The sequence below is a fragment of the Physeter macrocephalus genome, chromosome 12 (genome assembly GCF_002837175.3).
Source record: "Physeter macrocephalus isolate SW-GA chromosome 12, ASM283717v5, whole genome shotgun sequence".
In the NCBI taxonomy this organism is placed as follows: Eukaryota; Metazoa; Chordata; class Mammalia; order Artiodactyla; family Physeteridae; genus Physeter; species Physeter macrocephalus.
The window spans coordinates 12,009,362-12,034,038 of record NC_041225.1 but is presented as its reverse complement, the minus strand read 5'-3'; the positions used below and the strand labels follow the sequence as shown (position 1 = coordinate 12,034,038).

Genomic DNA, 24,677 nt, shown 5'->3' with positions numbered 1-24,677 from the left:
GCTGAGCCTGCGCGCCCGGAGCCTGTGCTCCGCAACGGGAGAGGCCACAGCAGTGAGAGGCCCGCGTACCGCAAAAAAAAAAAAAAAAAAAACTAGATGATCAAGTCACTTGGAAAAATCAGACACTTAGCTTTTTCAAGAGCAAGGCAACCCATCACAACCCCTCTGACTTCAAGAGCATCTCCTCAGAACATCAGGATTTCAAAAGCAAGAATGTCCAGGTAAAACCGCTCCTTTTCTAGCCTGAAGCAGGAATTACGGTATTGTCTTCAGTTCCCTGGGCGTCCGGCCAGCTTGTCAGAGCCTCCAAGAGATTTAACTTCAAAACAGCTCTGACGGCGTGCACTGCCCTAACTTCCTATCCTGCCTCTACCAGGAGACCCTCCTCCACCCCCTACTCTGACAGGTTGGGGCACACACCTGACACATCCTGCCTCCGGGACCGAGAGTTTCTTAAGACCTAGCTGTCCGAAACCATGTCCACAACATCACAGGAGCACAAATCACCAGCAATGCCAACCTTTAACCCCAATTCACAGGATCCCCGCAACAAAGCCAATGAGAGACGACACACATACCCTCCCCACAACAGCCAGGTGAGGCATGGGGCTCTATCCAGGCACCTCTCTTCTCTCCTTTCCTGAAGTCTACTATTCCCTTATCTCTCCCTGTATTTAACAGGCTCCAGTGCTTTCCTTCACCAGCCCCTACTATTTTATGGTGAAACAGCATTAGACATGGACTCAAACTACTGTACTTGCGTTTCTAACGCATCACTTAACGCCCTTCAGCCTCAGTTTTTTCATCTATAAATGGAGATAATATTCCTTGAGGATGGAGACCATGTGGTTATCTCTACATACTCCATGGTGCCTAATACAAGATACACTAAAATAGTCACGTCTAAAACCATGCTTCCGAGGAGCAATCTCCAGTCAATCAACTGCTCTCCTGCTCCCGGCTCTCTCACCCAGAACAACCCTGGTACACAACCCAGAGCCACACCCCGATATCCTCAGGAACCCAGAAGATTCAGCGGCAACTGCCAAGATGCAGAATGGAAAGCAGGACATACCTGGAAGGAAGTGGGAATACAGACGAGGTTCAGATTCTCTTGTTTCACTCTTTCAGCTGTGGAGACAAAAGCCGCATTGGTGGTTTTTCTCTCTCCTCACCTTACTCTCCTTGTACTCACATTTGCTCAAATCCAACAGAAAAGGTCCAACCCCTCCCCCCACTGAAATGTCCCTTTCATTCTATGTCCCCACCCTTGCTGAAAAGTTGGTCAACAGCCTTCACATGTCACTAGACAGGGACAAAAAAGCCTAAGGAGGTAAGTATTAACCACAGACAGAGCAACATCAGGGTTTGCTAGTATGTGTGTGGCAGTAGTCAAAGAATTTTGTACACATGAACTCTTTTAATCCAGTAACCCAAAGATAACTTACAACTGCTATCCCCACTTTACAGATGAGGAAACCGAGGCACAGAGAGGCAAAGTAACTGGTACACAGTTAACAAACGGCGGAACTGGGATCTGATCCCAGGCAGTCTAGCGCCAGTCTTAACTACTTCCCTGTATAGGCTTTTACAGAGAAAAGCTAGGTTTGACTTTTACAGTTAGTAAAAAAATATAATCATTTATAGACCCCAGGGGGTGGTTAAAGAGGGTTTATTTATTCACTTTGGATTTGTACCTTTTGGGAAAACTTGATTTAAACAAAAAGAAAAGTCTTGGGAATTCCTGGGTGGTCCAGTGGTTAGGACTCGGCGCTTTCACTACGGGGGCTCGGGTTCAATCCCTGGTCGGGGAACTAAGATCCCACATGCCCATGGTGTGGCCAAAAAAAAAACCAGAAAACAAAAAACAAAAAGGAAAGTCTTAAGGGATGCAGACAAAGAACGTCTCCTGTCATTTCAGTAAACAAAGGATGTTGCAGCCATCAAGCCCTCAGCCACTGCAGCTGCCCCCAGGCGGTGCACCCCGGAGAGAATTCAGGACGGAAAAAAACAGGATACTGGCTCTAGATGAAGGTGCACATCAAAGGAATAATTTCATTGAGCCCAGACCCTTGCATCTTCCCATACATAGGAAAGCACTACTTTCATTAACTTGAGATGTCTCGTTTTTCTTTAATTAACTGTAATCTTTTGATGTTTGAATGCTCGAGGTTTTTTTGCAAAAACTTCTATATATCCTGGCTCCTCAACAGTCCCTCAGAGCTATCTGGGAGGCTGTACCCCAGGCTTAAGTCCTCAGTAACTCCCCCAAATAAAACATAATTCTTGGGGAATTCTCTGGCGGTCCAATGGTTTAGGACTACATGCTTCCACTGCAGGGGGTGCAGGTTTGATCCCTGGTCGGGGAACTAAAATCCCACGTGCAACACAGCATGGCCAAAACACACTCACACACACACACACACACACACACACACACCATAATTCTCAACTTTGAGGTTCTGCATTTTTTTTCAGTCAACAGGGAAAAACTGTCTTATTAAAAATGTCAAGTCTCGGGCTTCCCTGGTGGCGCAGTGGTTGCGCGTCCGCCTGCCGATGCAGGGGACACGGGCTTGTGCCCCGGTCCGGGAGGATCCCACGTGCCGCGGAGCGGCTGGGCCCGTGAGCCATGGCCGCTGAGCCTGCGCGTCCGGAGCCTGTGCTCCGCGACGGGAGGGGCCACAACGGTGGGAGGCCCGCGTACCGCAAAAAAAAAAAAAAAAGTCAAGTCTCCTTAATCACTGGGTGTACACCTTGGGAGATTCAGATGCCACTATCATGAAATCCACAGTAACCCCTGTGCCCTAAAATCCTTCACATACTCAGTGCTGAGGCAGAAAGGTGTGCAACACTGAGGCTTTCAGAAGCCATCACACCCGCACCACAATCATTCCTTAAAGACAAAGCGTTCCTGGGCTTTGTCCCCTGAGCCCAGCCCCTTGGCACCTACCAGAGGAGATACACATTCAGGCAGGCCTCTCCTCTGGGCTCTGTCCTCACAAACAAGAGCAGGGCGGTCAAACCTGTCCAGCAGCCACCGGGGTTGATAATTCTTGAGCCTTTCCCGAGCCCAGAGACACCCAAATCAGAATGAAGTCAGCATCTGCAGAGCCAGCCACCAACTGCAGGGTCACGGACAGGCCGAGCCTGCGCTGGCCTGGCCGACCTCCATTTGTTTGCTTGAGAAACCGCAGGCTTTAGAGGGTCTGCCTGCCTCAGGATCCGTGAGGCCACACACACACACACACCACTGATGATAATTAAGATTCTGTGGACACCTCACCCTAAGTCAGCTCCTCACCCAGCTCGGCAGAGTAAACAAAGCCAGGGCAACCCCAGATGTGGGTTGCCCAAGAGGCCCAAGAATCCCACTCAGAGAAAAGCAGAAACACTCACCTGACCATAGGCTCCACAATGCTGGTGCCAAGCTGTGCCCTGCTTCCTCCCTCTCCGCTGTGTCCCCATCCCCCTCACCCCACGCAAACATCCAGGAGTCAGCCTGAAAACATACCTATTCGCTGCACAGCGTGGACAATTGTAGAACCACTCCCAATTCCCAGCACTTGGTTATTCTGCAAAAAAAGGAGGAGGGAAATCCAAAACTTATTAATACCATGTTTTACTCCCTTCTCCAGCCTACTTCCTAGAGCTATAAAATTATTAGGAACAGCAATTCACCAACTTGGGTGCAAGGTACTATGCGCACAGAAACATAATCACTGAACCTCAAAGCTGTACTTTGTCCTGGTGCCCAGTGGCAATTTATCAGCAGAGCCCCCCTCCTTTCATCCCTGACAATGACATCACCATTTCCTCCTGTGAAAAGATAAACTGAAGCCTATTAAAAATTTTAAGCATTTATTTCAGCAAAAATCAATTTGAATTGGGCAGCACGCAGTCTAGCAGGCAGAAGGGAGCTCTGAGGAGCTGTACAAAATTAAGACTTTTATAGCAAGAAGCAAGCGGGGACAAGGAAGTTACACTGCGCAAAAAAGCAAGCTGGTTATTGTAAGGTTACTTCCCTTTAGGGGACGGCAGGGGTCTACCAGGCAGATGACCTCAGTAGTGCTGATCAGGTGATTCCTGATTGACTGAGCTAAGAGTCCATGCTAAGATTCCATTTCCAGGAGAGCCAAAAGTGGAATTAGGTATTGTTTGGTGATGCGGGGCCTGGCATAAGCGACTCCATTTTGGGTCTGTTGTCTCATTTTTAACACTCCCTACCTCCTATCAACACAAAAGATTTGGCTTATTTACAACGTAGAGCAACGTAAGTCAGCCTCACAGAAATGGCCTGCAGATGAACGCTGAACCATTTTTGGCCGTCCCCAGGAGCACGATCAGAAAGGAAAGACCCTAGGAGAAAAACAGAGCCTACCTAGCTGAATGTTAAGAGCAGAAAACAGCGGTTTCTGGCTTCAGCGACTTTTCACACAAGTTTAACATCTAAAAGAAGGGACTGACCACAGTCCCCATCAAGTTGGTGGCATCACAGCGAACCTCAGAAACACATCAAGCCTACCATCCAGAGCTCCAACCAAAGTCAACAGAAGAGAGTCTGAAGCAACCTTGAATAGCAAATCACATCAACTCTGTCCGACTGATCCCAAGGGGTCCTCATTTTGCACAAGCCTGCTTCAGAGAAAATGGGGAGAGGGTGAAGGCTTAGGTGGGAACATGAGAAACAGTCTTCCTCTGCCATATAGGAAGCCAGTCCTTGAGTACAACGGAGAAGAAACAGGCATCATACTACTGAGCCTATCATCTTAAGAAAAGGGGGAAGGTACCTCAGAGAAGACCAGGGGCAGAGTAGGGGCCCAGCCAAGGTCAGTTAGACCACAAACAGCAAAACAAGGTCAGAGTACAAACAGTCAGGAACTAATGTCAAGCTTGGCTCCTAAGCAACTTCCTGGGAGTAATCTCCTGCCTGTTTAGGGCAAAACAGCTACAAGCCAAAGCTTAATATCATCTGTTAAGCACCTACCAAGATTCATAAATGTTAATATAAATCAAATCTCACAACAACCCCTTGTGATCTCAAGGCCCTTAGCCCCACTTTAGAGATGAATTCAACACCCTAAGGAAAAATTTAAGACTTAGAAATGAGCAAGAGATTATTAGACATACTTTCAATGAAATGCTGGAATCTGCAGGCAGTATCTGATCCTATAGGGGTGTGTGCCTTTGCTCAAAGTTTTAAAGTCACCAAATAACACCAAGGGGCCTTAAAACAGAGCTTGTGCTAGGTCAGGATTTCACCTGTGATGATGCCCTCAAGAAGGCAATGCATCCAATAGCCATTTAGCTACTTGGGCAAGCCTCAATAGCAAGGTCTTCAAGGCGAGTAGATGCTACATCACAACACAAAATAGCTGAACATCAGAAAATGTACAAACCTTCAAGTAACGAGGAAATGTCTTGACTAGGTAGGCTCAACCTGACCTTCACACCCACCCGGAAGCTGTGAGCTCTAGCTATACAGTAACTCAACTGTCAGATTCCTCATTACCATACTCTGCCATATACTCATGTCACCCAGCAGGCGGGTGGCACACAGATGAACTTGGGTGAGTCACACAAGCTCTGTGCAAGGCTCCGCCCTTGGCTTTTGGAAGAGGCCAGGAACTGCACAGGCCTGCCAGGCCCAAAGCTCTTCAACCCTGTGGCCCTGCTACCTTGCCATCAAATGACTGGCCAAGAGTCAGTGTACCAGCCAAAGCCAAACAGACGTGGCCCAACAGAAGGAGGCTGCCAGGCTGGCTCTGCTGGAGGAGCAGGCTCCTCCTAATGGCAATACTTGACAACAGGTCATACGTGCAACACAACTTGGGTCACCTTGTCCAGTAGGGTAACCTCTTCTGTTGACCAACTACAACCACTGCCCACCAACTTCTTCAAGCTAAGCCAGCCAAAAAGCTAAGCCCAGGCTCCGAAGAGAACAAAGGAGGCTAGGGACCTTCAGGGGAGCATGGCCCTGCATGGTGACCCATCCCGAAAGAGGCACTTCTGAGTCCCGGGTGGCTACCCAAAGGCTTCAGCTGAGAACGCGCCAAGGTGTCCACCCACCCAGAAACGCAAGTAGTCACCAGTGGACTAGGGACACCAACGGGCTAGGGAGATTCACCCCACAGCCTCCATAGTTGTGTCCACACTCCACACAATTCATCAAGCATTTACTGGGAGGGCCCCACTGTGACCAACGCCGAATGAAAATAAGGTTAACTACCCTCCAGAAGCTTATCCTTCAGGGAACTGGGAGACACACATACACATAACTAGACCACAAAGACACCTAAGAGGCATAAGGCACCTAAGAGGTATGGAGTGCTACAGAATTAAAGGGGAGAACTGCTTCCCCTACAAGGCTAAGGGAAAAACTGAAAGGAAGAATGGCCTTTGAACCAAACCCTGAAGGACATATATGATTTTAATAGGCAAAAGCAGCGGACAAGAAAAAGTACTCTTGGTCAAGCGTTGTGATATTAAAACACACACTCTATGCCAGTAGTCTGTCCTTTCCAATGTGCTGGTACATGGGAGAGAAGGGAGCAGAGAAGGAAACAAGACTGTGGGCTTAAGGACAAGAACCAGAGCCTCTTATCTGTGTATCCCCTCCACCTGCCTCAGTACTGGTTTACCATAGATGCTCCTGATGTGTCGTATAGAAGTTAGGATGAGGCCACCTGAGGGGCACGGTGACAAGAGTAGATTAAAGCTTCAGAAGATGATAATGCACCACTTGGGTGGTCGACAGAGGGGACAAGATAAGGGCAACTGCAATCTTCTGGCCATGAGGAGAGCCTAAACCGGGAAAGTTGGCAGGTCAACAGGAAGGGTCAGTTCTAAGAACATTCCAAAGGTGGAACCAACAGGACCTCGCACACAACCTAGCTTGATAAACTTACACAAGTGAGTATGAAACGGAGCAGGCCCCTATGGGGTCCTCCTGTACAAATCCTTTCCGTGTCCTTCGTTTCTTGTTTGTAGGAAATAGGCTTCCTTCAGCCTCCTTGACCTCCCCTGAGTTCCAAAGGGCAGATTCAGACAGTTGCTAATCAGGGAAGGAAGGGACTGCAGAGACAAGGGAGGAGCAGTCAAGAAACAATGGTGCTGCGAGAGGCAAGGTCCTGGTTCCTTCTCAAGGAATATACAAAACAATACAACTCTGAGTTCTTCTACAGGAACTAAGGCCCCACCCAGGTGGAAGATGGTATATTCAGGCTGGGCCCAAGACTTCAGGCCAACCATCACCCAGTTACCTCACCATCAACCAATCAGAAGAAAGTCTGCACTCAGTGGAAGATAAGACTCTGAACACCCCCTCCCCAAATGATTAACTTCCCCTTTCTCCCCTGGAGTTGATTCTTGGAGTCTGCCTTCTCCCCAGGTTGCCGGCCTCCAGAATAAAGTAACCTTTTCTTTCCAAGCAACACTTGTCTTTTGAGGGGTGAGCAGCCAAACCTGAGTTGTGTAACACGTAAACAATTTCAAGACACAGAGTGCTAAAGGAAAACTTGGCCTTAGGTGGAAAAAAGGATACCCCCTGGAGAGAGCAGCTAAGCCTTGGCAATGAGGTACGGGACTGTGCTCAATAAACCTGTGGCTCTGAATTAAGTTTATGCTCAATAAACCTGTGGCTCTGAATTAAGTTTATGCTCAATAAACCTGTGGCTCTGAATTAAGTTTATGCTCAATAAACCTGTGGCTCTGAATTAAGTTTATGCTCAATAAACCTGTGGCTCTGAATTAAGTTATCTTGTCTGCAAAGTATCCAGGACCAGCCTCTCCTCCCTTAGGCCACATTTCTGACCACCACACCAACTACCTACACATAGCAGGCACTCAACAAATACCTGCAATGAATGAATCAAAGTTACAAAGCAGAAAATACAGAATTCAAGTAGTGTTGGCACCTCAGAAAAGAAGTTTGCAAAGGAAAGTGGGTGTAACAGATTGGGGTGAGTGCCCCCAAAAGGCCTGTGAAGATCTCCCCAGGATTGCCTGGTAACTTCGTGCAATAATGTGGCCAGAATCCAGTGTTTTGCGGCTCTGGCCTAAGGTGGGAGCTTGCAAATTTTAATTTAACCAAATACATAATACTAAAACAATGGTCAGGGAGATGCAAGCCACCAAACAGTAATGTAAATAGGTTAATAGGAAATCTAATATATGGGTCTTTTCTAATTGTATAGCTCTCATTTATCCATTACATTGACCCATTACGATTCACTTTATCCAGGCATTTTGAAATTTCAGCTTACCGCCCCAATTTTGCAGCTGAGGCACGTGTATCCCAAAAGGAGAGCCAGATTACACATTTTACATTATCTCTGTGAATCCCCATAGAAAATCCTATTGCTAACCACACTCTTAAACCAGAACAGAGCAGCTGTGTAACTGGTGGAAGGGCACTGGAACGGAAGTCACTCGGTTTGGGTCCTGGAGGATCCTTGGTCATTCCTCCTACAGAACACGCTGAGCCAAAGGTTACCACACTCGCCCCTCCCACTTAGCCAGGCGGTGGGAGGATCAAACATCTATCTAGGCAAAATAACTTTGTACACGAAAGCATTACCAAATGTAAAGTATAAAGAACCATCACTAAAGAAAATGGAATCTGATACCACTTTCCAGGAAGCAGAAAAGAAAGACTAAAAGCCAATAAAGTCAAGGAAACTCCACCTAAGGGCAGAGATACTCCACTTGGCTGCCGGTATTACAATTAAGATAACTGACAGCAAGTGCGCTCGGGTTAAAAGACTCCACCCAAGAGGACCACACCCGCAACACAGCAAACAAGTAGGGCCACGACCTCGCCAAGTAAGAGCTAAACACCTCCACATCCCGACCTTAAAGAAGAGGGTCCTCCAGACTTCAAGTGTCCACCCGAGCCCTGTCAAAAGGAGGAGGTTTAAAGCCTGGGTTTCTCCTTTGGCTCAGTCTCCTCTTCCCTCCTGCGAGTACCCTCAGGCGCGGGTGCGCGCCCAGCTAAGCACTTTCTTGGAGTAAAATTTCAAAACACTTTTAAAATCAGCTCCCCATCGACTTCCCAGGGCAGTGAAGCGAGTGAAGACCTCTCGCAGTCCCGGTCTCTTATTTGTTGAAAAGGAAGCCACACGCTAAGTCCCTACTCACCCCACTCCAAACATCATACGCACACCACCAGGCTCCACTTCGCAAACTCAGCTGGCCTGACAAGCAGTCTTTAGACAGCACAACTTTAGGGGACGCGACCCCAACCGATTCCACATCTAAAAGGCCTTGAAGGAGCAGGTCTCAAGGCGGGTAAAATGCGTACCTCCTCCCCTCTCACGCAGCCCCCCCTCCCTGCCAGGAACTAGGCGCACCCGACAGTGCCCAGAGCGCGAGCCCATCAGGCCGAGCACGGGCGCCCCACGTCCTGAGCTGCTCACCCTCACGTGGTTCTCCACGGCCGCGCGGCCCGCCAGCTTCTTGGCCTCCTCGGCCTTGGACATCGTGGAGGGGGCCGGGCAGACGCTGTTAGCGTCCCCGCCAGCTGTACTTGCGCTGCCAGCGCCGAACTGCGCGCGTCCCGGCAACTGCACGTGGGAACCCGTAACGCCCCAGCTGTTCCCGCCTCCGCCAGAGGCCGCGCCCCCGGCCCGCCCGGGCAGCGGGGCTAGGACCCGCCCGTAGAGGGTGCTGAAGGGCCCGGGTCGCTGCATCCCGCGGCCCCTCTCCAGCCTCCGCCACAGTCCCGCCCCCGGCTCTGCCGGAAGTCTGGTAGTGACGTACTAGGTCCGCTTCCGCTTCGGCGCGGGGCTTTCTGGGAAATGTAGTTCTATGGCTTCATTGGCCTGAAGCCGTGCCCCAGCCCGGACTACCAGCCCCACAATGCTCCGCGACCGGGTTCGCAAATCTCGGCGACAGGCATTGGCGCAAAAGCTTGTACCGTCCAAATAGCCCCGGTGGGGTCAACCCTGGAGATTTTTCTCTTTGCCCCAGCATCTGAGAAGGGAGTGTTAGATCTGACCCTGTTGTTTTTTCTAGAAGAAAGAACGTGGCGGTGGACGAGGCCTGAGGGCAGTCGCTGTTCCGGAGATGTCCTTTTGGGAGTGACTTCTCTAGACTGACGCCACAGGAAAACGCACCTGGGGGCTCCGGCTCCCACTTTAGTCCATCTTTAGCCACCACCCCCCCGTCCCCCACCGCAGGCCCAAGGCTACAAATTAGAACGCCCAGCCTTAGATGTTGTTCTGCACTGGGCAGCGTTGGATGGCACGGTTTCCCTCCAGATGGAGCCTGGCTGGGAACATACGTGTGACCTGCAGAAACCCTTCAATACTTGTTGACTTAAAAGGGCTTTCACTGAACCTAACAGCTTTCTCTTTTCTTCTCTACCTGTAAAGTGTCTTGCTGTAGGTGTGGACGAAAAAAACGCACGATGTAAGAGCAGTGACTTAAAGTTTTATTCTGGGACCTTACTAGGGACTGTAGCCTGGGAGATAACCTCTCAGCTATGTGGAACTATTACGAAGAGATAGGGGAGGGGCCAGTATATATATACATATGCATACATATATATGTATATGTATACCTATGAATTTTTGATCTAGGAAATGTAGTTAAGCATACATCTTGGTAAAAGATGACTGCTAATCATTAAAAATATATATATTGACTATATCTCAAGTTAATGATTTTAGTGCTTTCCCAAATATGGGAAGATCCAAGAATCTAGGGTCACTGAAATTCTTCCTTAGATATGCATCTTAACTATCTAGGGGCCATGTATCCAAAACACAAAATGCTTCATACTGTTTTTCTTCATCCTGAATTCCCCTCAGGGTGCACTGTTGCTGGGGCAACTGCAGGATTGGGACTTAGCCCTTCGTGTAACTGGATGACGAGTGAGACTCTTTGTCCTTTTGTTCGTTTGTTTACAGAGGGAATAGGGAGGGTCAGAGAATTCTTATTGTCCCCATTTTACAGATGAGAAAGCTGTTGCTAACACCAGCCATATAAACTACTTAGAGGTCTTTAAAAAGCACTAGCCTTTGTGCTACTCCTCCATGTTGGTGGAATCCATTCTGTCTGCCATGAATTCATCTCCTTCAAAGTCACTTCAGGTCTTCTCTCTCTTCTGTGTGCAAGGCACCGGTAAAAGTTGTGTTATCGCCCTGGTCACCTGGATTCTCTTTGCCATGACCCCTGAGGCTGTCAGCCCCTGGACCTTCTGAAAGGAAGATAAAAATGGAGTCGGTAAGATAAACTACTTAGAGGTCTTTAAAAAGCACTAGCCTTAAAAAAAAAAAAAAAAAAAGCACTAGCCTTTGTGCTACTCCTCCATGTTGGTGGAATCCATTCTGTCTGCCATGAATTCATCTCCTTCAAAGTCACTTCAGGTCTTCTCTCTCTTCTGTGTGCAAGGCACCGGTAAAAGTTGTGTTATCGCCCTGGTCACCTGGATTCTCTTTGCCATGACCCCTGAGGCTGTCAGCCCCTGGACCTTCTGAAAGGAAGATAAAAATGGAGTCGGTAATACAGTTCTCTAAAATGGAGTCAGGAGGCCGTTGGGGAAGTGTGATTTATACACATCTAGGCTGACCACTTTCTGTCTTAAAGCAGGCATTCAGAACATCTGCCAGAAGCTCAGGATACTTATCAGACCCTTACCCTAAAATAACTCCAGACAGCCTATCTACTTATTGGGACCCTTACCCTAAAATAACTCGTGACAGCCTATTCTTTCCGGACAAATATTTTCTTACCTTCATTCAGAGTCAATTACGATTCTTGCTAGACAACTCTAATAACCTTGTGGTTTTGTCCGTATAAGCTCCTGGCTCCTTCTCTTCCCCAGAACACTCTTGAGTTTTACCTGAATCTGTGTCTCCCGAATTGCAATTCTTAAGACCCCAAATAAAGCTCTTTCTGCTTGACAGCCTCACTACTGATCCCACTACAATCGCCCACCAATAGTTCAACCACCTCCACCTTGACCTGCAGGAGGAAAAGTTATTTGAGGTGATACTTGAATCCTACGTTTTAGGCAGAATTTGGAAATTAGCGCAAAGTTCTGGCTAAGATGCATGAAAAAAGAAAAATACGTGGATCTTCACTACAGTTGGTCTCTACAAACTTGTGGCCTCTCCTGCATCCTCTTGGGGGCAGTCTCCCCCACTTCAGATCTCTCCATCAAAACGTTACTGGAGCAAATATCAGTGCCAATCTCTGCTTTACCCACCTCACTCCCCACCGCCCCCAGCTGCCCCCAGTCTCCAGCATTTGAACTGGGGCTTCCCACCATCTTGATTGCTCTGCCTGCCTGTCTGCCCCTCTCTGCACTGCCAGCTCCATCTTATTCTTTAGACTCAGCTGAAATCCACCTCCTCAGAGAGGTCCTCCTGGCTACCCTATCTAAATTGGGTTCTCACCCACCCAACCTCTATCACTTTACCAGTGTTTCCTCTCATTCATAGAACTTTCCTTGATTATTTATGTTTACTTGGTTTTGTATTTGTTTGTCATCTGTCCTCTCTAGAAAATAATATTCTGGGAGTTCCCTGGCGGTCCAGTGGTTAGGACTTCGGCACTTTCACTGCCATGGCCCTGGGTTCAATCCCTGGTCGGGGAACTAAGATCCTGCAAGCCGTGTGGCGTGGCCAATAATAATAATAATAATATTTCTGCGAAGAGGGAATTTGCTTTTTTTCCTCTACAGTATCCTCCGTGTGTCTGACATGTAGATGGTCCGTAACAAATACCTAAAGCATGAGTGGATAACAGAGACGTTTCATGCCTAACCCCACACTTCACCTTCAGCTGTACAGAATTTCAATTCCTGCACACATGCTCTTACCTCCATGTCTTGGAAAACACTGTACTCTTCTCTCAGATGTTCCTAAGGTCTCCACTCTTGGTACATGTTACTCTGTAACCCTGAACCCCACTGCTACCAGGGTTGGCTGCCCTTCTGTGCTTCTACTCACCTCTACCCTCTCTGTGATAGTCCACCTTGCTCTATATATGCGACTGTCTCTCTCAAAAGATTGTGAGACTGTCTGTGTCTCTTGATAGCACAGACAGTCTATTCCTCATAGAATGAATGGTGCCTGGCTCAATATTTTGGGAGTAAGCAGTGTTCTAAAAGGTCTACCGGTCTGTGCCTCTGGTTTTTTTTTAGTTTTTCTTTCTTGTCTCTCTTCTCTCCATCTTGCAATCATTTCTCATTCCTGCCTTCACTTTTAACCCTTCTCCTTTGGTCTGCCAATAGTACCCAGTGACTCTCATGGCCAATCTGAAATTCCACTGGCGGCTTTTGGGGCTGAAGATTATGCTGACCCGTAGAATAGTTTGAGTATCGTGTTCCTATGACGCTTTGCATTTGCATATGTATTAATAACAGCGCCAGGCACCATGCTAAATGCTTTGCGGATGTTATCACATTTAATTTTAACAACTCCAAGAAGTGGGTACTCTTATCCCCGTTGTTCAGATAAGACATGAAAGAAGTCCTGACTGACCCAAGGTCACGCTGCCCATAGGTGAAGCTGGGCTGCAAACCTTCAGTGACTCTAGGATCAAACTTTGATCTAACAGAATCACCTAGATGAATAGGTATTAATTGCCTTCCCCCACGCAGTATAGCCGTAAACTTTGTATAAACCACACAGGTAATGTTTTTTCTCTTTAAAGTCACAAGTAATAGCAACGGACCTTAAGACAAAATAGTTAATAAGGGAAAAAAGGAAGGAAAAATTCTATAAATGAAGAAGTAGTAACTGAAGGGAAGTCCAAGTTTCGGCTGCTGGACCACTTTCAGGGTCTCAAAGAGGGGAGATCAATCTATGTTATAATCTTAACAAACCACTAAAAATTCTATTTCTTTCTAGATTACTCGCACTGGAAAGAACCACATGGGGCTCATTTTCCCCTCTTTCATGGGCCCTAATATCCTTGGAAAAGAGTTTTCAGGGACAGAAGGAAGGATCACAGAGCCCATTTTCCAGCACTATTATTGATGGTGGGAGGGAGGGCCTTGAGCACCTCACCTCCTTGATGGCTCCAGTGTGTTCCAGTCTGAGAGGAAACAAGGCACCTTGGCCACTCCCTCAATCCCAGGATGTAGGCTCCCCCAGGGAGATACACAGCCATTACGCGTGCCTGCCTGGGCTTCAGTAAAGCAAGAAAAACTCTCTCCCTCCCCACTTCCCCACCTCCCTTTCCACTCCCTTCTCCCTCTCTTTTTCTTCAGTGTGTTCATTTGGATGGGGACTCCCAGGGAAGACTTGTACAGATGCTGGAATGGACTTGAGGATCCTGACAGAGACTGGCGTGGGGCTAGCTCAAATACACCTCACTGGCGTGGGGCTAGCTCAAATACACCTCAGGCTAGAGTTCGGATTCCCCTAGTTTTATTCAGGAGTTAGACTAATTTAGAAACAGGTACTCAAGCTCACCTTCTCTTAGCACCCAACTCTCACCAACCTTAGAATGGGCCTTTGGAGCCTCAGCTTGTGGCCTGACTTCCTTCATCTCCTTTCCACAAGAACAGGTTTCTTGTCTACTAATAATTTTGACTGAGATTTAAAGCCTTGGAAGAGAAGGAGACCTTGTTATTTCTGATGGTCTAGTGATCAAAATGAGCCGTGGTTAACATATCAGTGGTCTGACCTTGCTAGACACTTAGCACTAGAAGGAAGCATAGAGCAGGCCGTTTACCAAAAGCAAGTCTTCCTTCTCGTTGACCATATGGTCAAAAAATGTGTATAGGACAATTTCTTACTGCTGTGTGAAACCATTCCTTGCGTACGGATCAAGCTGCCTTCTGGAATCTTCACAGCGATGGTTGTCAACTCGGAGTGATTTTGTGCCCCCCACCAGGGGACATTTGGCAATATCTGGAGACATTTTTAATTGTCATGACTGGTGGCTGCTACTGGGCAGAGGCCAGGGATGCCGCTAAACATTCTGCATGCATTGGCAGCCGCAGAGAATTTTCCCACCCAAAGTGGCAGTAGTGCTGAGATTGAAAAACTCACCTTAAAGCATCCTCAAGTAGAAATTCACAGGTGGGTCTTTTACCCCAGGCAGTTTGTTTCACCTGCTTCATCTACACCCAGAACTTCCACGTGATCGGCCTTCTCCAGTCCATCCTACCGCCAAACGTCTCCCCACCTCCCATCGCCACCACCCCTGTTGGTTGTTTCCTGCTTCCCAGAGTGCCCTCAGGAGTTCACCTCTTGTCTTTGGTCAAGGTCGTCGCTCCGTTCCATTGTTTTTTTTCCTCTGGATGGAGCTGGAAGAGGCTTCACATCCCTGCGAGTTGAGGAGGGGTAGGAGGACATGAAGGAACACCAGCTTGGCCTGGCGGGCGTGGGAGGTGGGGGGGAAACATCCACGAGAAGGTTCATCCTTTTCACACTGTCAGAGGATCAGCTCTGGCCCTAATGCCTGCACTATTACCCCAAGAGCCTGTGTCTGTTCAGCCCTGAGCAACATCAGCCTGGCTTACCAGGTACCCAGCCCCAAAGAAGGGAAGCATTTGTGTCCTTCTTCAAGAAGGAGGCTGGGGACGTCCCTGGCGGTCCAGTGGTTAAGACTTCGCCTTCCAATGCGGGGGGTGCGGGTTCGATCCCTCGTCGGGGAGCTAAGATCCCACATGCCTTGCAGCCAAAAAAACCAAAACATAAACTAGAAGCAATACTGCAACAAATTCAATAAAGACTTTTTTAAAATGGTCCACATTTTTCAATGTGGTCCAACAGGTCCAAAATAACCTGTTCTGCCACTTCAATGTATAAATGAGTCCTCCAGAGGAATCAGGGGCACTTTCTAAGGCTGGACCACACGTTTTAGCCATGGACCTTCACTCTCCCTCAGGTTCCTGCCCACCCCCAGGTCTTCCCTGATCATTGAATAAAGTACCACTGCCCCAATCCTCAGCCCTCCAATCCCCACCTCGCGTCCACCAGATTATCCTATTCTGCTGTAACATCATCTCATTAAGTAATCTGTTTCTTTGTGTATTGCCCGTATCCCCTATTTGTAGAATATAAGCAGAACATTTGTCTTTCTTATTCACGGCTTGATACATGCACTTGCAGAATGAATGAATCCACAGCCCCTGGCCCCTCCTTCCCCTCATCCTCCACCTCCCCACCTTCAGCCTCACTCAACCTCAGGCCTGGTATGGAATAAACTCCCTCTTTATCAGCTTACAAGAATGTTTAAGAGTGTAAGAAATAGTTTTACCAAGATATTATGATAAAACAATGGACCAAGATAACTCCATCCCAAATGTTTCTCCTGCATCTCTGGAGCTGTTTGCTATGTATGAAGCACACTGTTGGATGCTCTGCACAGAGTCTCTGTTTTTTTTTTTTTTTTTTTTCCGGTACGCGGGCCTCTCGCTGTTGCGGCTTCTTCCGTTGCGGAGCACAAGCTCCGGACGCGCAGGCTCAGCGGCCATGGCTCACGGGCCCAGCCGCCCCGCGGCATGTGGGATCTTCCCGGACCGGGGCACGAACCCGCGTCCCCTGCATCGGCAGGCGGACTCTCAACCACTGCGCCACCAGGGAAGCCCTCTGATGTTTTTTTAAAGTAACTGTTTCCTTGCTGATTTCCCTGACTCAAGGCCCAACCAGAGCTCAGAGGGGAGGGGCTTCTGGTAGAGACTGCTGGGCCTTGGTGGTGCGCGGTTCAAGCAGGAGTCGAACAGACCTGAGGTCAGTCACTTCTGTTCTCCCCACCAGAAAAGCAGGACACCATGTCTTGAACACCATTTAGAGTGGCCTGAAATGAAATGAAAAGGAAGCTGCAGGAAATGAGCACTGTTTTTATTATCACCGGGAGAATAAAAGCAAAAACGAGTTACTAGCTTTCTGAGCATGTTTTTCTTAAGTTGATTAGAAAGTCCACGCTCTCCCAAGCTTCAATTTTTTTCTAAATTATAATCTAAATATTTATTGGGTTTATGAATAACATGTTTTGATTATAACCTTTAAAAATAGACTTTATGTTTTAAAGCAGTTTTACATTCATAGTAAAATTGAGTAGAAAGTAAGATTTTCCACATACTCCCTGCCCCCTCACATGTATTGCTTTCCCCCATTATCAACGTGGTAATAAAGATATGGTAATCCCGCACCAGAGTAATATATTTATTACCATTGATGAAACTACACTGACACATCATTATCACCCAGAATCCATAGTTTGCAATACGGCTCACTCTTGATGTTGTACATTCTATGGATTTGGACAAATGTATAATGACATGTATTCACCACTGTAGTATCATATAGAATCGTTTCACTGCCCTAAAACCCGCCGTGCTCTGCCTATTCATCTCTCCTTCCCCCCATCCCTGGGAACCACTGATCTTTTGACTGTCTCCATAGTTTTGCCTTTTCCAGAATGTCAAATAGTTGAAATTTTATACTATGTAGTCATTTCAGATTGGCTTCTTACACTTAGGAATATGCATTTAAGTTTCATTCATGTCTTTTCATGGTTGGATAGCTCATTTCTTTTCACACTGAATACTATTCCATTGTTGGGATGGACCACAGTTTATCCATTTTACCTACTGAAGGACATCTTAGCTGATTTCACGTTTTGGCAATTATGAATAAAGCTGCTCTAAACATCCAAATGAAGCTTTCTGAATGGATATACGTTTTCAGCTTCTTTGGGTAACTACCAAGGAGTGTGATTGCTGGATCGTATGGTAAGAGGAGGTTTGGTTTTGTAAGAAATTGCCCAACTGTCTTCCAAAGACAGTTTGTTATAAAGCAGAAACTAACACACCATTGTAAAGCAATTATACTCCAATAAAGTTGTTAAAAAAAATAGCTGGAATTAAAATATTTTTGTAGCCAATTTCCATTCTGGATATTTTATACAAAACAAAGGAAAGTTGATTTGCAATGCTTTTTGAATGAAATACTATCATAGACCCACACCGGGGATGTCTCTATTTCCCTGCAGATGGTAGATTTAAGCAACCAATGAGCAAGAACCATTGTAATGAATGAATGAACAAATTCTGAGCTAGGATTTTAAGAATAGTCCTCTCTCTCTCACTCTCGTCAGTTAATTACTTTTACCTACAGGTCCTACCTCCTTTATAACTCTCAGACCTGGCCCCTTTCCCTATGTCCGAGGGGACCTTCCTGTTCCAGCATCTATCAGTTCTAGATGACTGCAACAGCTTCGTAGCTTCTCTCCTTCCTCATCCTCAACTCCCTTCTGCAGCCATCAGAGCAATTTTTAAAAAACAAATCTGATCATATTATCCCTGTTTAAATCTTGATGGCTCCCCATCGTTTTCAAGATGAGTTCCAAACATCTGAAGGCATGCCAGGGCTTCCCAGGAGCTGACCTTGACCTTTTCCTTCAGCATTCTCCTCTCTCACTAGCACCCTCACTGCCTAAGCACCAATCATAGCCAGCCAACAGAGTTCCCCGGTGTACCCCTCCCCTCCCCACCCCCGCTTCATCCTCTTCTGGCTAACACCTCGTCATCCTCTAAGACCTGGCTCGGGCCTCACTTCCTGAATAAACTCATCATAGTGCTTTTCACACTGATATACGTGTGTTTGCCCACTAAAGGGCAAGCTCCTTGATTCAGAGCCTAGAGCCCGCATCTTTTCTGTCTGTGTCCACAGGGCTTTACAGTGGCCCAAGGTAAGTGTTCAGTATGTGGTTCCTGGATGATGAATAGACAAAGTCAGCATGTTAAGATTACGGTACAACCCAGAAATTGTATAATAGCTTACAGTTTATGAAAATATGATTTAACATATACAGCATATCTGATTTAACTTATAACATCATATAGAAACTGTATGATGGGATGGGAAGAATAAAGAATTGAGTTAGAACACACCACTATGTATAAAATAGATAAACAATAAGGACCTACTGTATAGCACAGGGAACCATATTCAATATCTTATAATAACCTATAATGGAAAAGAATCTAACTATCTACCTATCATCTATCGATCTATCTAAAATGGAATCACTTTGCTGTACACCTGAAACACTGTAGATCAAGTATACTTCAATTAAAAAAAAAAACTGAGTTTCAAGAATCGAGTTTTAGTCCTGTCTTTGTCACCAACAGGTAGAGGCTGCCTGCATTTCTTGGCTGATGGCTCCTTCCTACAACACTCCAACATCTTGGTTTTGTAGTCACATTTCCTACTACTCACTCTAATCTCCTCGACTCCTGTTATCAGGAGTCTTGTGATTACACCTGACCCACATGGATAATCTAGGATAATCTCCTCCTCTCAAGAACCTTAATTTAATCACATCAGCAAAGATCTCTCTTGTGATACTGAGGCAGGAGGTAGATGGGCCCCAGGCTGAAGAGCTGGAGTTTGTCACCTGTGGACAGATACCCCAAGATGAAGAGGAGGAGGAGGAGCTAAGCCCTGCCCAGATAAGAGACCACATATTTCTCATTCTCAAGGTCAAGGAGACCTTCCCGACTACACAGGCGCAGAAAGGCTCCTTGAAGGTCAAAAAGGGAGTGATGTTCAACCTACCCATAGGCCTCTTCACTAGAATCCATCTTGGCTAAGAGATGCGCACGCACACATGGGAGGACCCTGAGATAAACCAAATACGGACTCAGAACCAGGCAAAGCAAGATGATTAGCCAGAGGAAACCTGGAAGGAATGCCCCATAAAAGTGATTCAAACTACCACCAGGGCGCGCTCTCTCTCTGAGCCCGCCCACGTGTCTATCCACACGTACTCTTATTCTTTCTAATAAACATTTTAACTTGTTTCACTACCTTCCGTTTCTTTGTGGAAATTCATTTTCTGCAAAGCTGTATGGGCCAGGGCCTCGTCACTGGCCACTGGTCTAGTGGCTAGGACTCAGCGCTCTCACTGCCGTGGCCTGACTTCAGTCTCTGGCCGGGAATGGAAATCCTGCTTCAAGCCGCTGTAAGCCGAGGCCACCCAAGAGCAATACAAGATACAAGATAACATTCACAGGTTCCAGGTATTAAGATGTGGACATCTTTGAGGGGCTGTTATTCAGCCTACCGCAAATAACCATAAGATAACAATGGCAAACGTCAACGTAAACCTCACACTTTTAGAAGATTACTGAAAGAAAAACCCCTTTTGCCTCTCTGCTCTACTATTACTCTCAATACTTCAAAAAAATATTTTTTAAAATTTATTTTATTTACTTATTTTTGGCTACGTTGGGTTTCTGTTGCTGTGCACGGGCTTTCTCTAGTTGCGGCAAGCGGGGGCTGCTCTTCGTTCCGGTGTGAGGGCTTCTCATTGCGGTGGCTTCTCTGGTTGCGGAGCACGGACTCTAGGCGCACGGGCTTCAGTAGCTGCGGCGGTGGGCTCAGTAGTTGTGGCACACGGGCTTAGTTGCTCGCGCGGCATGTGGGATCTTCCAGAACCAGGGCTCGAACCCGTGTCCCCTGCATTGGCAGGTGGATTCTTAACCACTGTGCCACCAGGGAAGCCCAGGTGGGGAAGTTTTAAGCTAAGAGAACATGTATATTCATCAAGGGGGTTGAGTGGTGGAGAATTCAACACAGAATTGGGGCAAAGGTTGACAGAGTCCAAGCTTTAGTTGACTGAAGTCACAAGGGTCAGAAAAAGTCATCATCATTCCACTCTCCACCTAGGTGGGGGGGCCGAGTTCCTGCAGAACTCAAAGATAAGCATCAGATTGTGATGTATATCCCTTGAGGAGGAGCTAGGACTCATCGCTGAACTATTGTTTCTTGACTGCTTTTCCTTTGTTCCTGTGTTCCCTCACTTCCCTTAAGGCCATTATTACTGAGACTTGTTCAAGGGCAAGCCTTGTGACCAGGCTTAGATCACAAAATGCCTGATGTCAAAAAGAAAGAAAACCGTGCCTGGTTCTCTTTCTCTGGGGACTGTTACCCTCTCTGCTTCCACCGGCACCTCCATGTGTGCACCAGTCTCGAAGCTTTGCAAACACCTTACTTTAAGAGTTTTTATGGAGGCTTCATAACACAGGCACGGTTGATTAACTCATTGGCCATTAGTGATTAAACAACCCCCAGCCCCTCTCGCCTTCCCTGAGGGGGGGGATGGGGCTGAAGTTCTAGCTCTCTAATCACAGGGCTGGTTCCCTTGGCAACCAGCACTCCCCATCCCATTCTTAGGGTCCTTCCAAAAGTCACCTCATTAACATAAACTCAGGTTGTGGTTGTGTTGCCAGAAAGGGTGGGCCTCTAGAGAATGGTCACATCCCAGGTCTCAGGAGGGTCCCTGGGACGGGCTGCAGACCATGGGTCCTTGACTTCGCGCAGGAAAGGATTCAAGAGTGAGCCATGGTAAAGTGAAAGCAGGTTTATTTAGAGAGATACACATTCCATAGACAGAGTGTGCTCCATCTCAGAAAGTGAGAGGCCCTGAAATAGGAGGTAGTTAGTTTTCATAGGCTGGGTAATTTCATAGGCTAATGAGTGGGAGGATTATTGCAACTATTTGGGGGAAGGGGCGGAGATTTCCAGGAATTGGGTTACCGCCCAATTTTTGGCCTTTTATGGTCCACCTTGAAACTGTCATGGCGCCTGTGGGCGTGTCATTTAGCATATGCTAATGTATTAAAATGAGATTATAATGAAGCTCAAGGTCTACTGGGAGTTGAATCTTTCTCCATCTTGGATTTGGTTGGTTCTAACCAGTCTTGTTGTTTCTTCTTCTTTTTTTTTTTTTTTTGCCACGCAGATCTTAGCTCTCTGACTAGGGATTGAACCCGTGCCCCTTGCAGTGGAAGCTCAGAGTCCTAACCACTGGACCGCCAGGGAACTCCTGCTTCTAACCAGTTTACGGTGTGCCCTCAATGGCTTTGTCATTCTTTTAAAGGTTGTGCCCTGCACGCTTCCTGTCTTCAGTTGCAAGGGGCTTGTAACAATAACTCAAGATACTTTTATGCTCTGAAACTATTTCGGGAGCTGGGAACAAAAACTAAATATTATTTAAAAAGATGCTCCTATAGCTCTTATCACTCAGGAAAACATGAGGGTTTTAGGAGGAATCACGGATGAAAAGCAAATATATTTCTTATTCTTCTATATTGCTCTCTGAAGGACCCTGTTAATGATGAAAAGGATGAAAAGACAAGCTACAGACCAGAAGAAAATATTTGCAAACCATAAATCTGAAGAAGGACATATATCTAGAATGTGAAAGGAAAATCAGAATGGAGTCGGTATTGCTAAGAGAGTTCTAAACCAGAGCCGGGAGACGGTTGAGGAAATGTGACTTATGCACAGCTCAACCAGATGGAATCTGAACTTTGACCACTTATTGTCTTAAAGCAGGCTTCCAGAACATCTGTACAATGTCCCAGAAACTCAAGATAGCTTATCAGATCATTACTCTACATAACTCATGACAGGCTACCCCTTAAGGACAAATATTTCCTTTTTGCTTCAGAGCCAATCATAGGCTTGACAGACAACTTTAACAATCTTGTGGCTTTTGCCTTTATAAGCCCCTGATTTTTTTCTCTACCTTGGAACACTCTTTCTGTTTTACCTGAATCTGTGTCTCCTGAATTGCAGTTCCTAAGACCCCAAATAAAACTCTTTGTTCCTTTCAGCCTCAATCTGATTATTGCTGGACAAGAATATATAAAGAATGCTGAAAACTTAACAGTAAAAAACAGAAACAAAAGAATGCAATTGGGAAATGGGGGGAAAAAAGGAATAAGCACATAAAAAGATATTTAACATCACTAGCCCCTAGGGAAAAGCAAATTAAGACTGTAAGCAGATAGGGTAGGGGGTCCCCAGAGAAAGAGAGGCAGGCATGGCTTTCTTGACAGAAGAGAAGCCATTTTGTGATCTAAGCCATTTTGTGATCTAAGCCTGGCCACAATGCTTGCCCTTGAATAGGTCTCAGTAATTAATGATCTTTAAGGGAACAAAAGAATGCAGGAACAAAGGAAAAGCCGTCAAGAAACAATAGTTCAGAGATAAAACAGAGTCCTATCAATAGTTCCTCCTCAAGGGATATACATCACAATCTGATACTTATATTTGAGTTCTACAAGAACTCAGCCCCCCACCTAGGTGGAGGATGGAATGATGATGTTGACCTCTTCTGACCCTCATGACTTCAATGAACTAAAGTTTGGACACTGTCATCCTTTGCCCCAGTTCTGTGCTGAATTCTCTGCTGCTTAAACCCCTTCATGAAGCTTAAAACTTCCCCAATTTTGCTGTTTGAGGAGACAGTGAAACCGAGCAGGACCCTGTAGGGCTCCTGGGCACAGGAGCCTTTCTGTTCAGCCTCCTTGACCTTCCCTGAGTCCCAAAGGGCAGGTTCAAACAGTTGCTAATCAGGGAAGGGAGGGGATGCAGAGACAAGGAAGGAGTAGCCAAGAAACAATAGTGCAGCCTTGGAGCAGGGTCCTGGTTCCACCTCAAGGGATACACATAAGAATATCTTTGAGCCCCCAACAAATGGAAGATGGAACTGCTGGATGAAGCATTCTTCAGAGAAGATCAGGAGACCACCTGAGGCCAGATTAAAGGAGTGAAGGCCCTGCACACACCCTGATCCTTATCAGCAACCCCACCCTTGAACCATTGCTAGAAAACTCCTCACCAAACTCCCCTGGGTTGGGACACACAGTTTCAAGGGTGGGAGCCCACTGTGTCCCCCGTCGCCTGGCAAAGCAATAAAATTATTCTTTTCTACTTCACCCAAAACTCCATCTCCGAGATTCAATTCAGCGCTGGTGCACAGAGGCCAAGTTTTTGGCATCAGCACTGCTTTGGAAAAGATCTCTGGTGTTCTGCTTACTTGATGAAAGTAATAAATCCTTCCTTCTCTCGCTTTTTATCTTGGTTGTGTCTTTTGGCTCGACACAGGTAACGGACCGTATTGAGATATCACTTCACACTTATTAAAACAGCTAAAATAAAAATGGGTGACAATACCAAATGATGGCAAGGATGTGGAGAAAGTGAATCTCTCTTCCATTGCTGATGGGAATGTAAAATGGTATACCCTCTGGAAAGCAGCTTGGCAAACTTACTTTAGTTAAAAAAACTAAACATGCAACTAAAATAGGACCCAGCAATTGCACTCCTGGACATTTAGTTCAGAAAAATGGAAACCCACGACCACACAAAAACCTATGTGCGACTGTTCATCAAAGCTTTATTTGTAATACTTAAAACTGGAAACAACTAAAATGTCCTTCAGTGGGTGACTGGCACATCGTTTCCGTGGAACTTCACCCATCAATAAAAAAGAATGAACTATTGATACATATGACACATGGATGGACCTCAGAGCATTACACTGAGTGAAGAAAAGCCAATCTCAAAAGGTCACATACTGTATGATTCCGATTAAATAACATTGTCAAATGACATTATAGAGATGGAGAGCAGATTAATGGTTGCCAAGGTTTAGGAGTGGTGGAAGGGAGAATTGTGAGTGCGTGTAGTGTAAGTAACTGACTATTAGCTCTTTTGATTGTAAAATGTAAGTGTCTGACATTAAGCTTTCTATCGCTGAGGCATCTACTTCAAAGACATTCATCTTGAACAAACACACTGCTTATTACACAAGCAGATAAGGAGGCAGGCTGCCCCAACCATGAAGTTCCCCTTTTGGAAAGCCCTGGCTGACCTCAACAACTGACCATTTGAGTGAGCGACCCCATTTTCCCT

General features: G+C 46.5%; 1 protein-coding gene across 8 annotated transcripts in view; it reads right to left on the bottom strand.

The window, feature by feature from the left end:
• RPIA (ribose 5-phosphate isomerase A) overlaps positions 1-9,717 on the bottom strand; it is a 115,924-nt gene extending 106,207 nt beyond the window's left edge. For all 8 annotated transcript variants that reach the window (XM_028497089.1, XM_055088871.1, XM_055088872.1 and 5 more), the window contains exons 1-3: positions 9,417-9,717; positions 3,515-3,575; positions 1,076-1,131 (exon numbers count right to left, since the gene is read on the bottom strand). In XM_028497089.1, coding sequence (XP_028352890.1) covers positions 1,076-1,131; positions 3,515-3,575; positions 9,417-9,689 — 390 coding nt within the window. In that variant the 5' untranslated portion in view covers positions 9,690-9,717. The remainder of the gene's footprint in view (positions 1-1,075; positions 1,132-3,514; positions 3,576-9,416) is intronic.
• Positions 9,718-24,677: the final 14,960 nt, after the last annotated feature.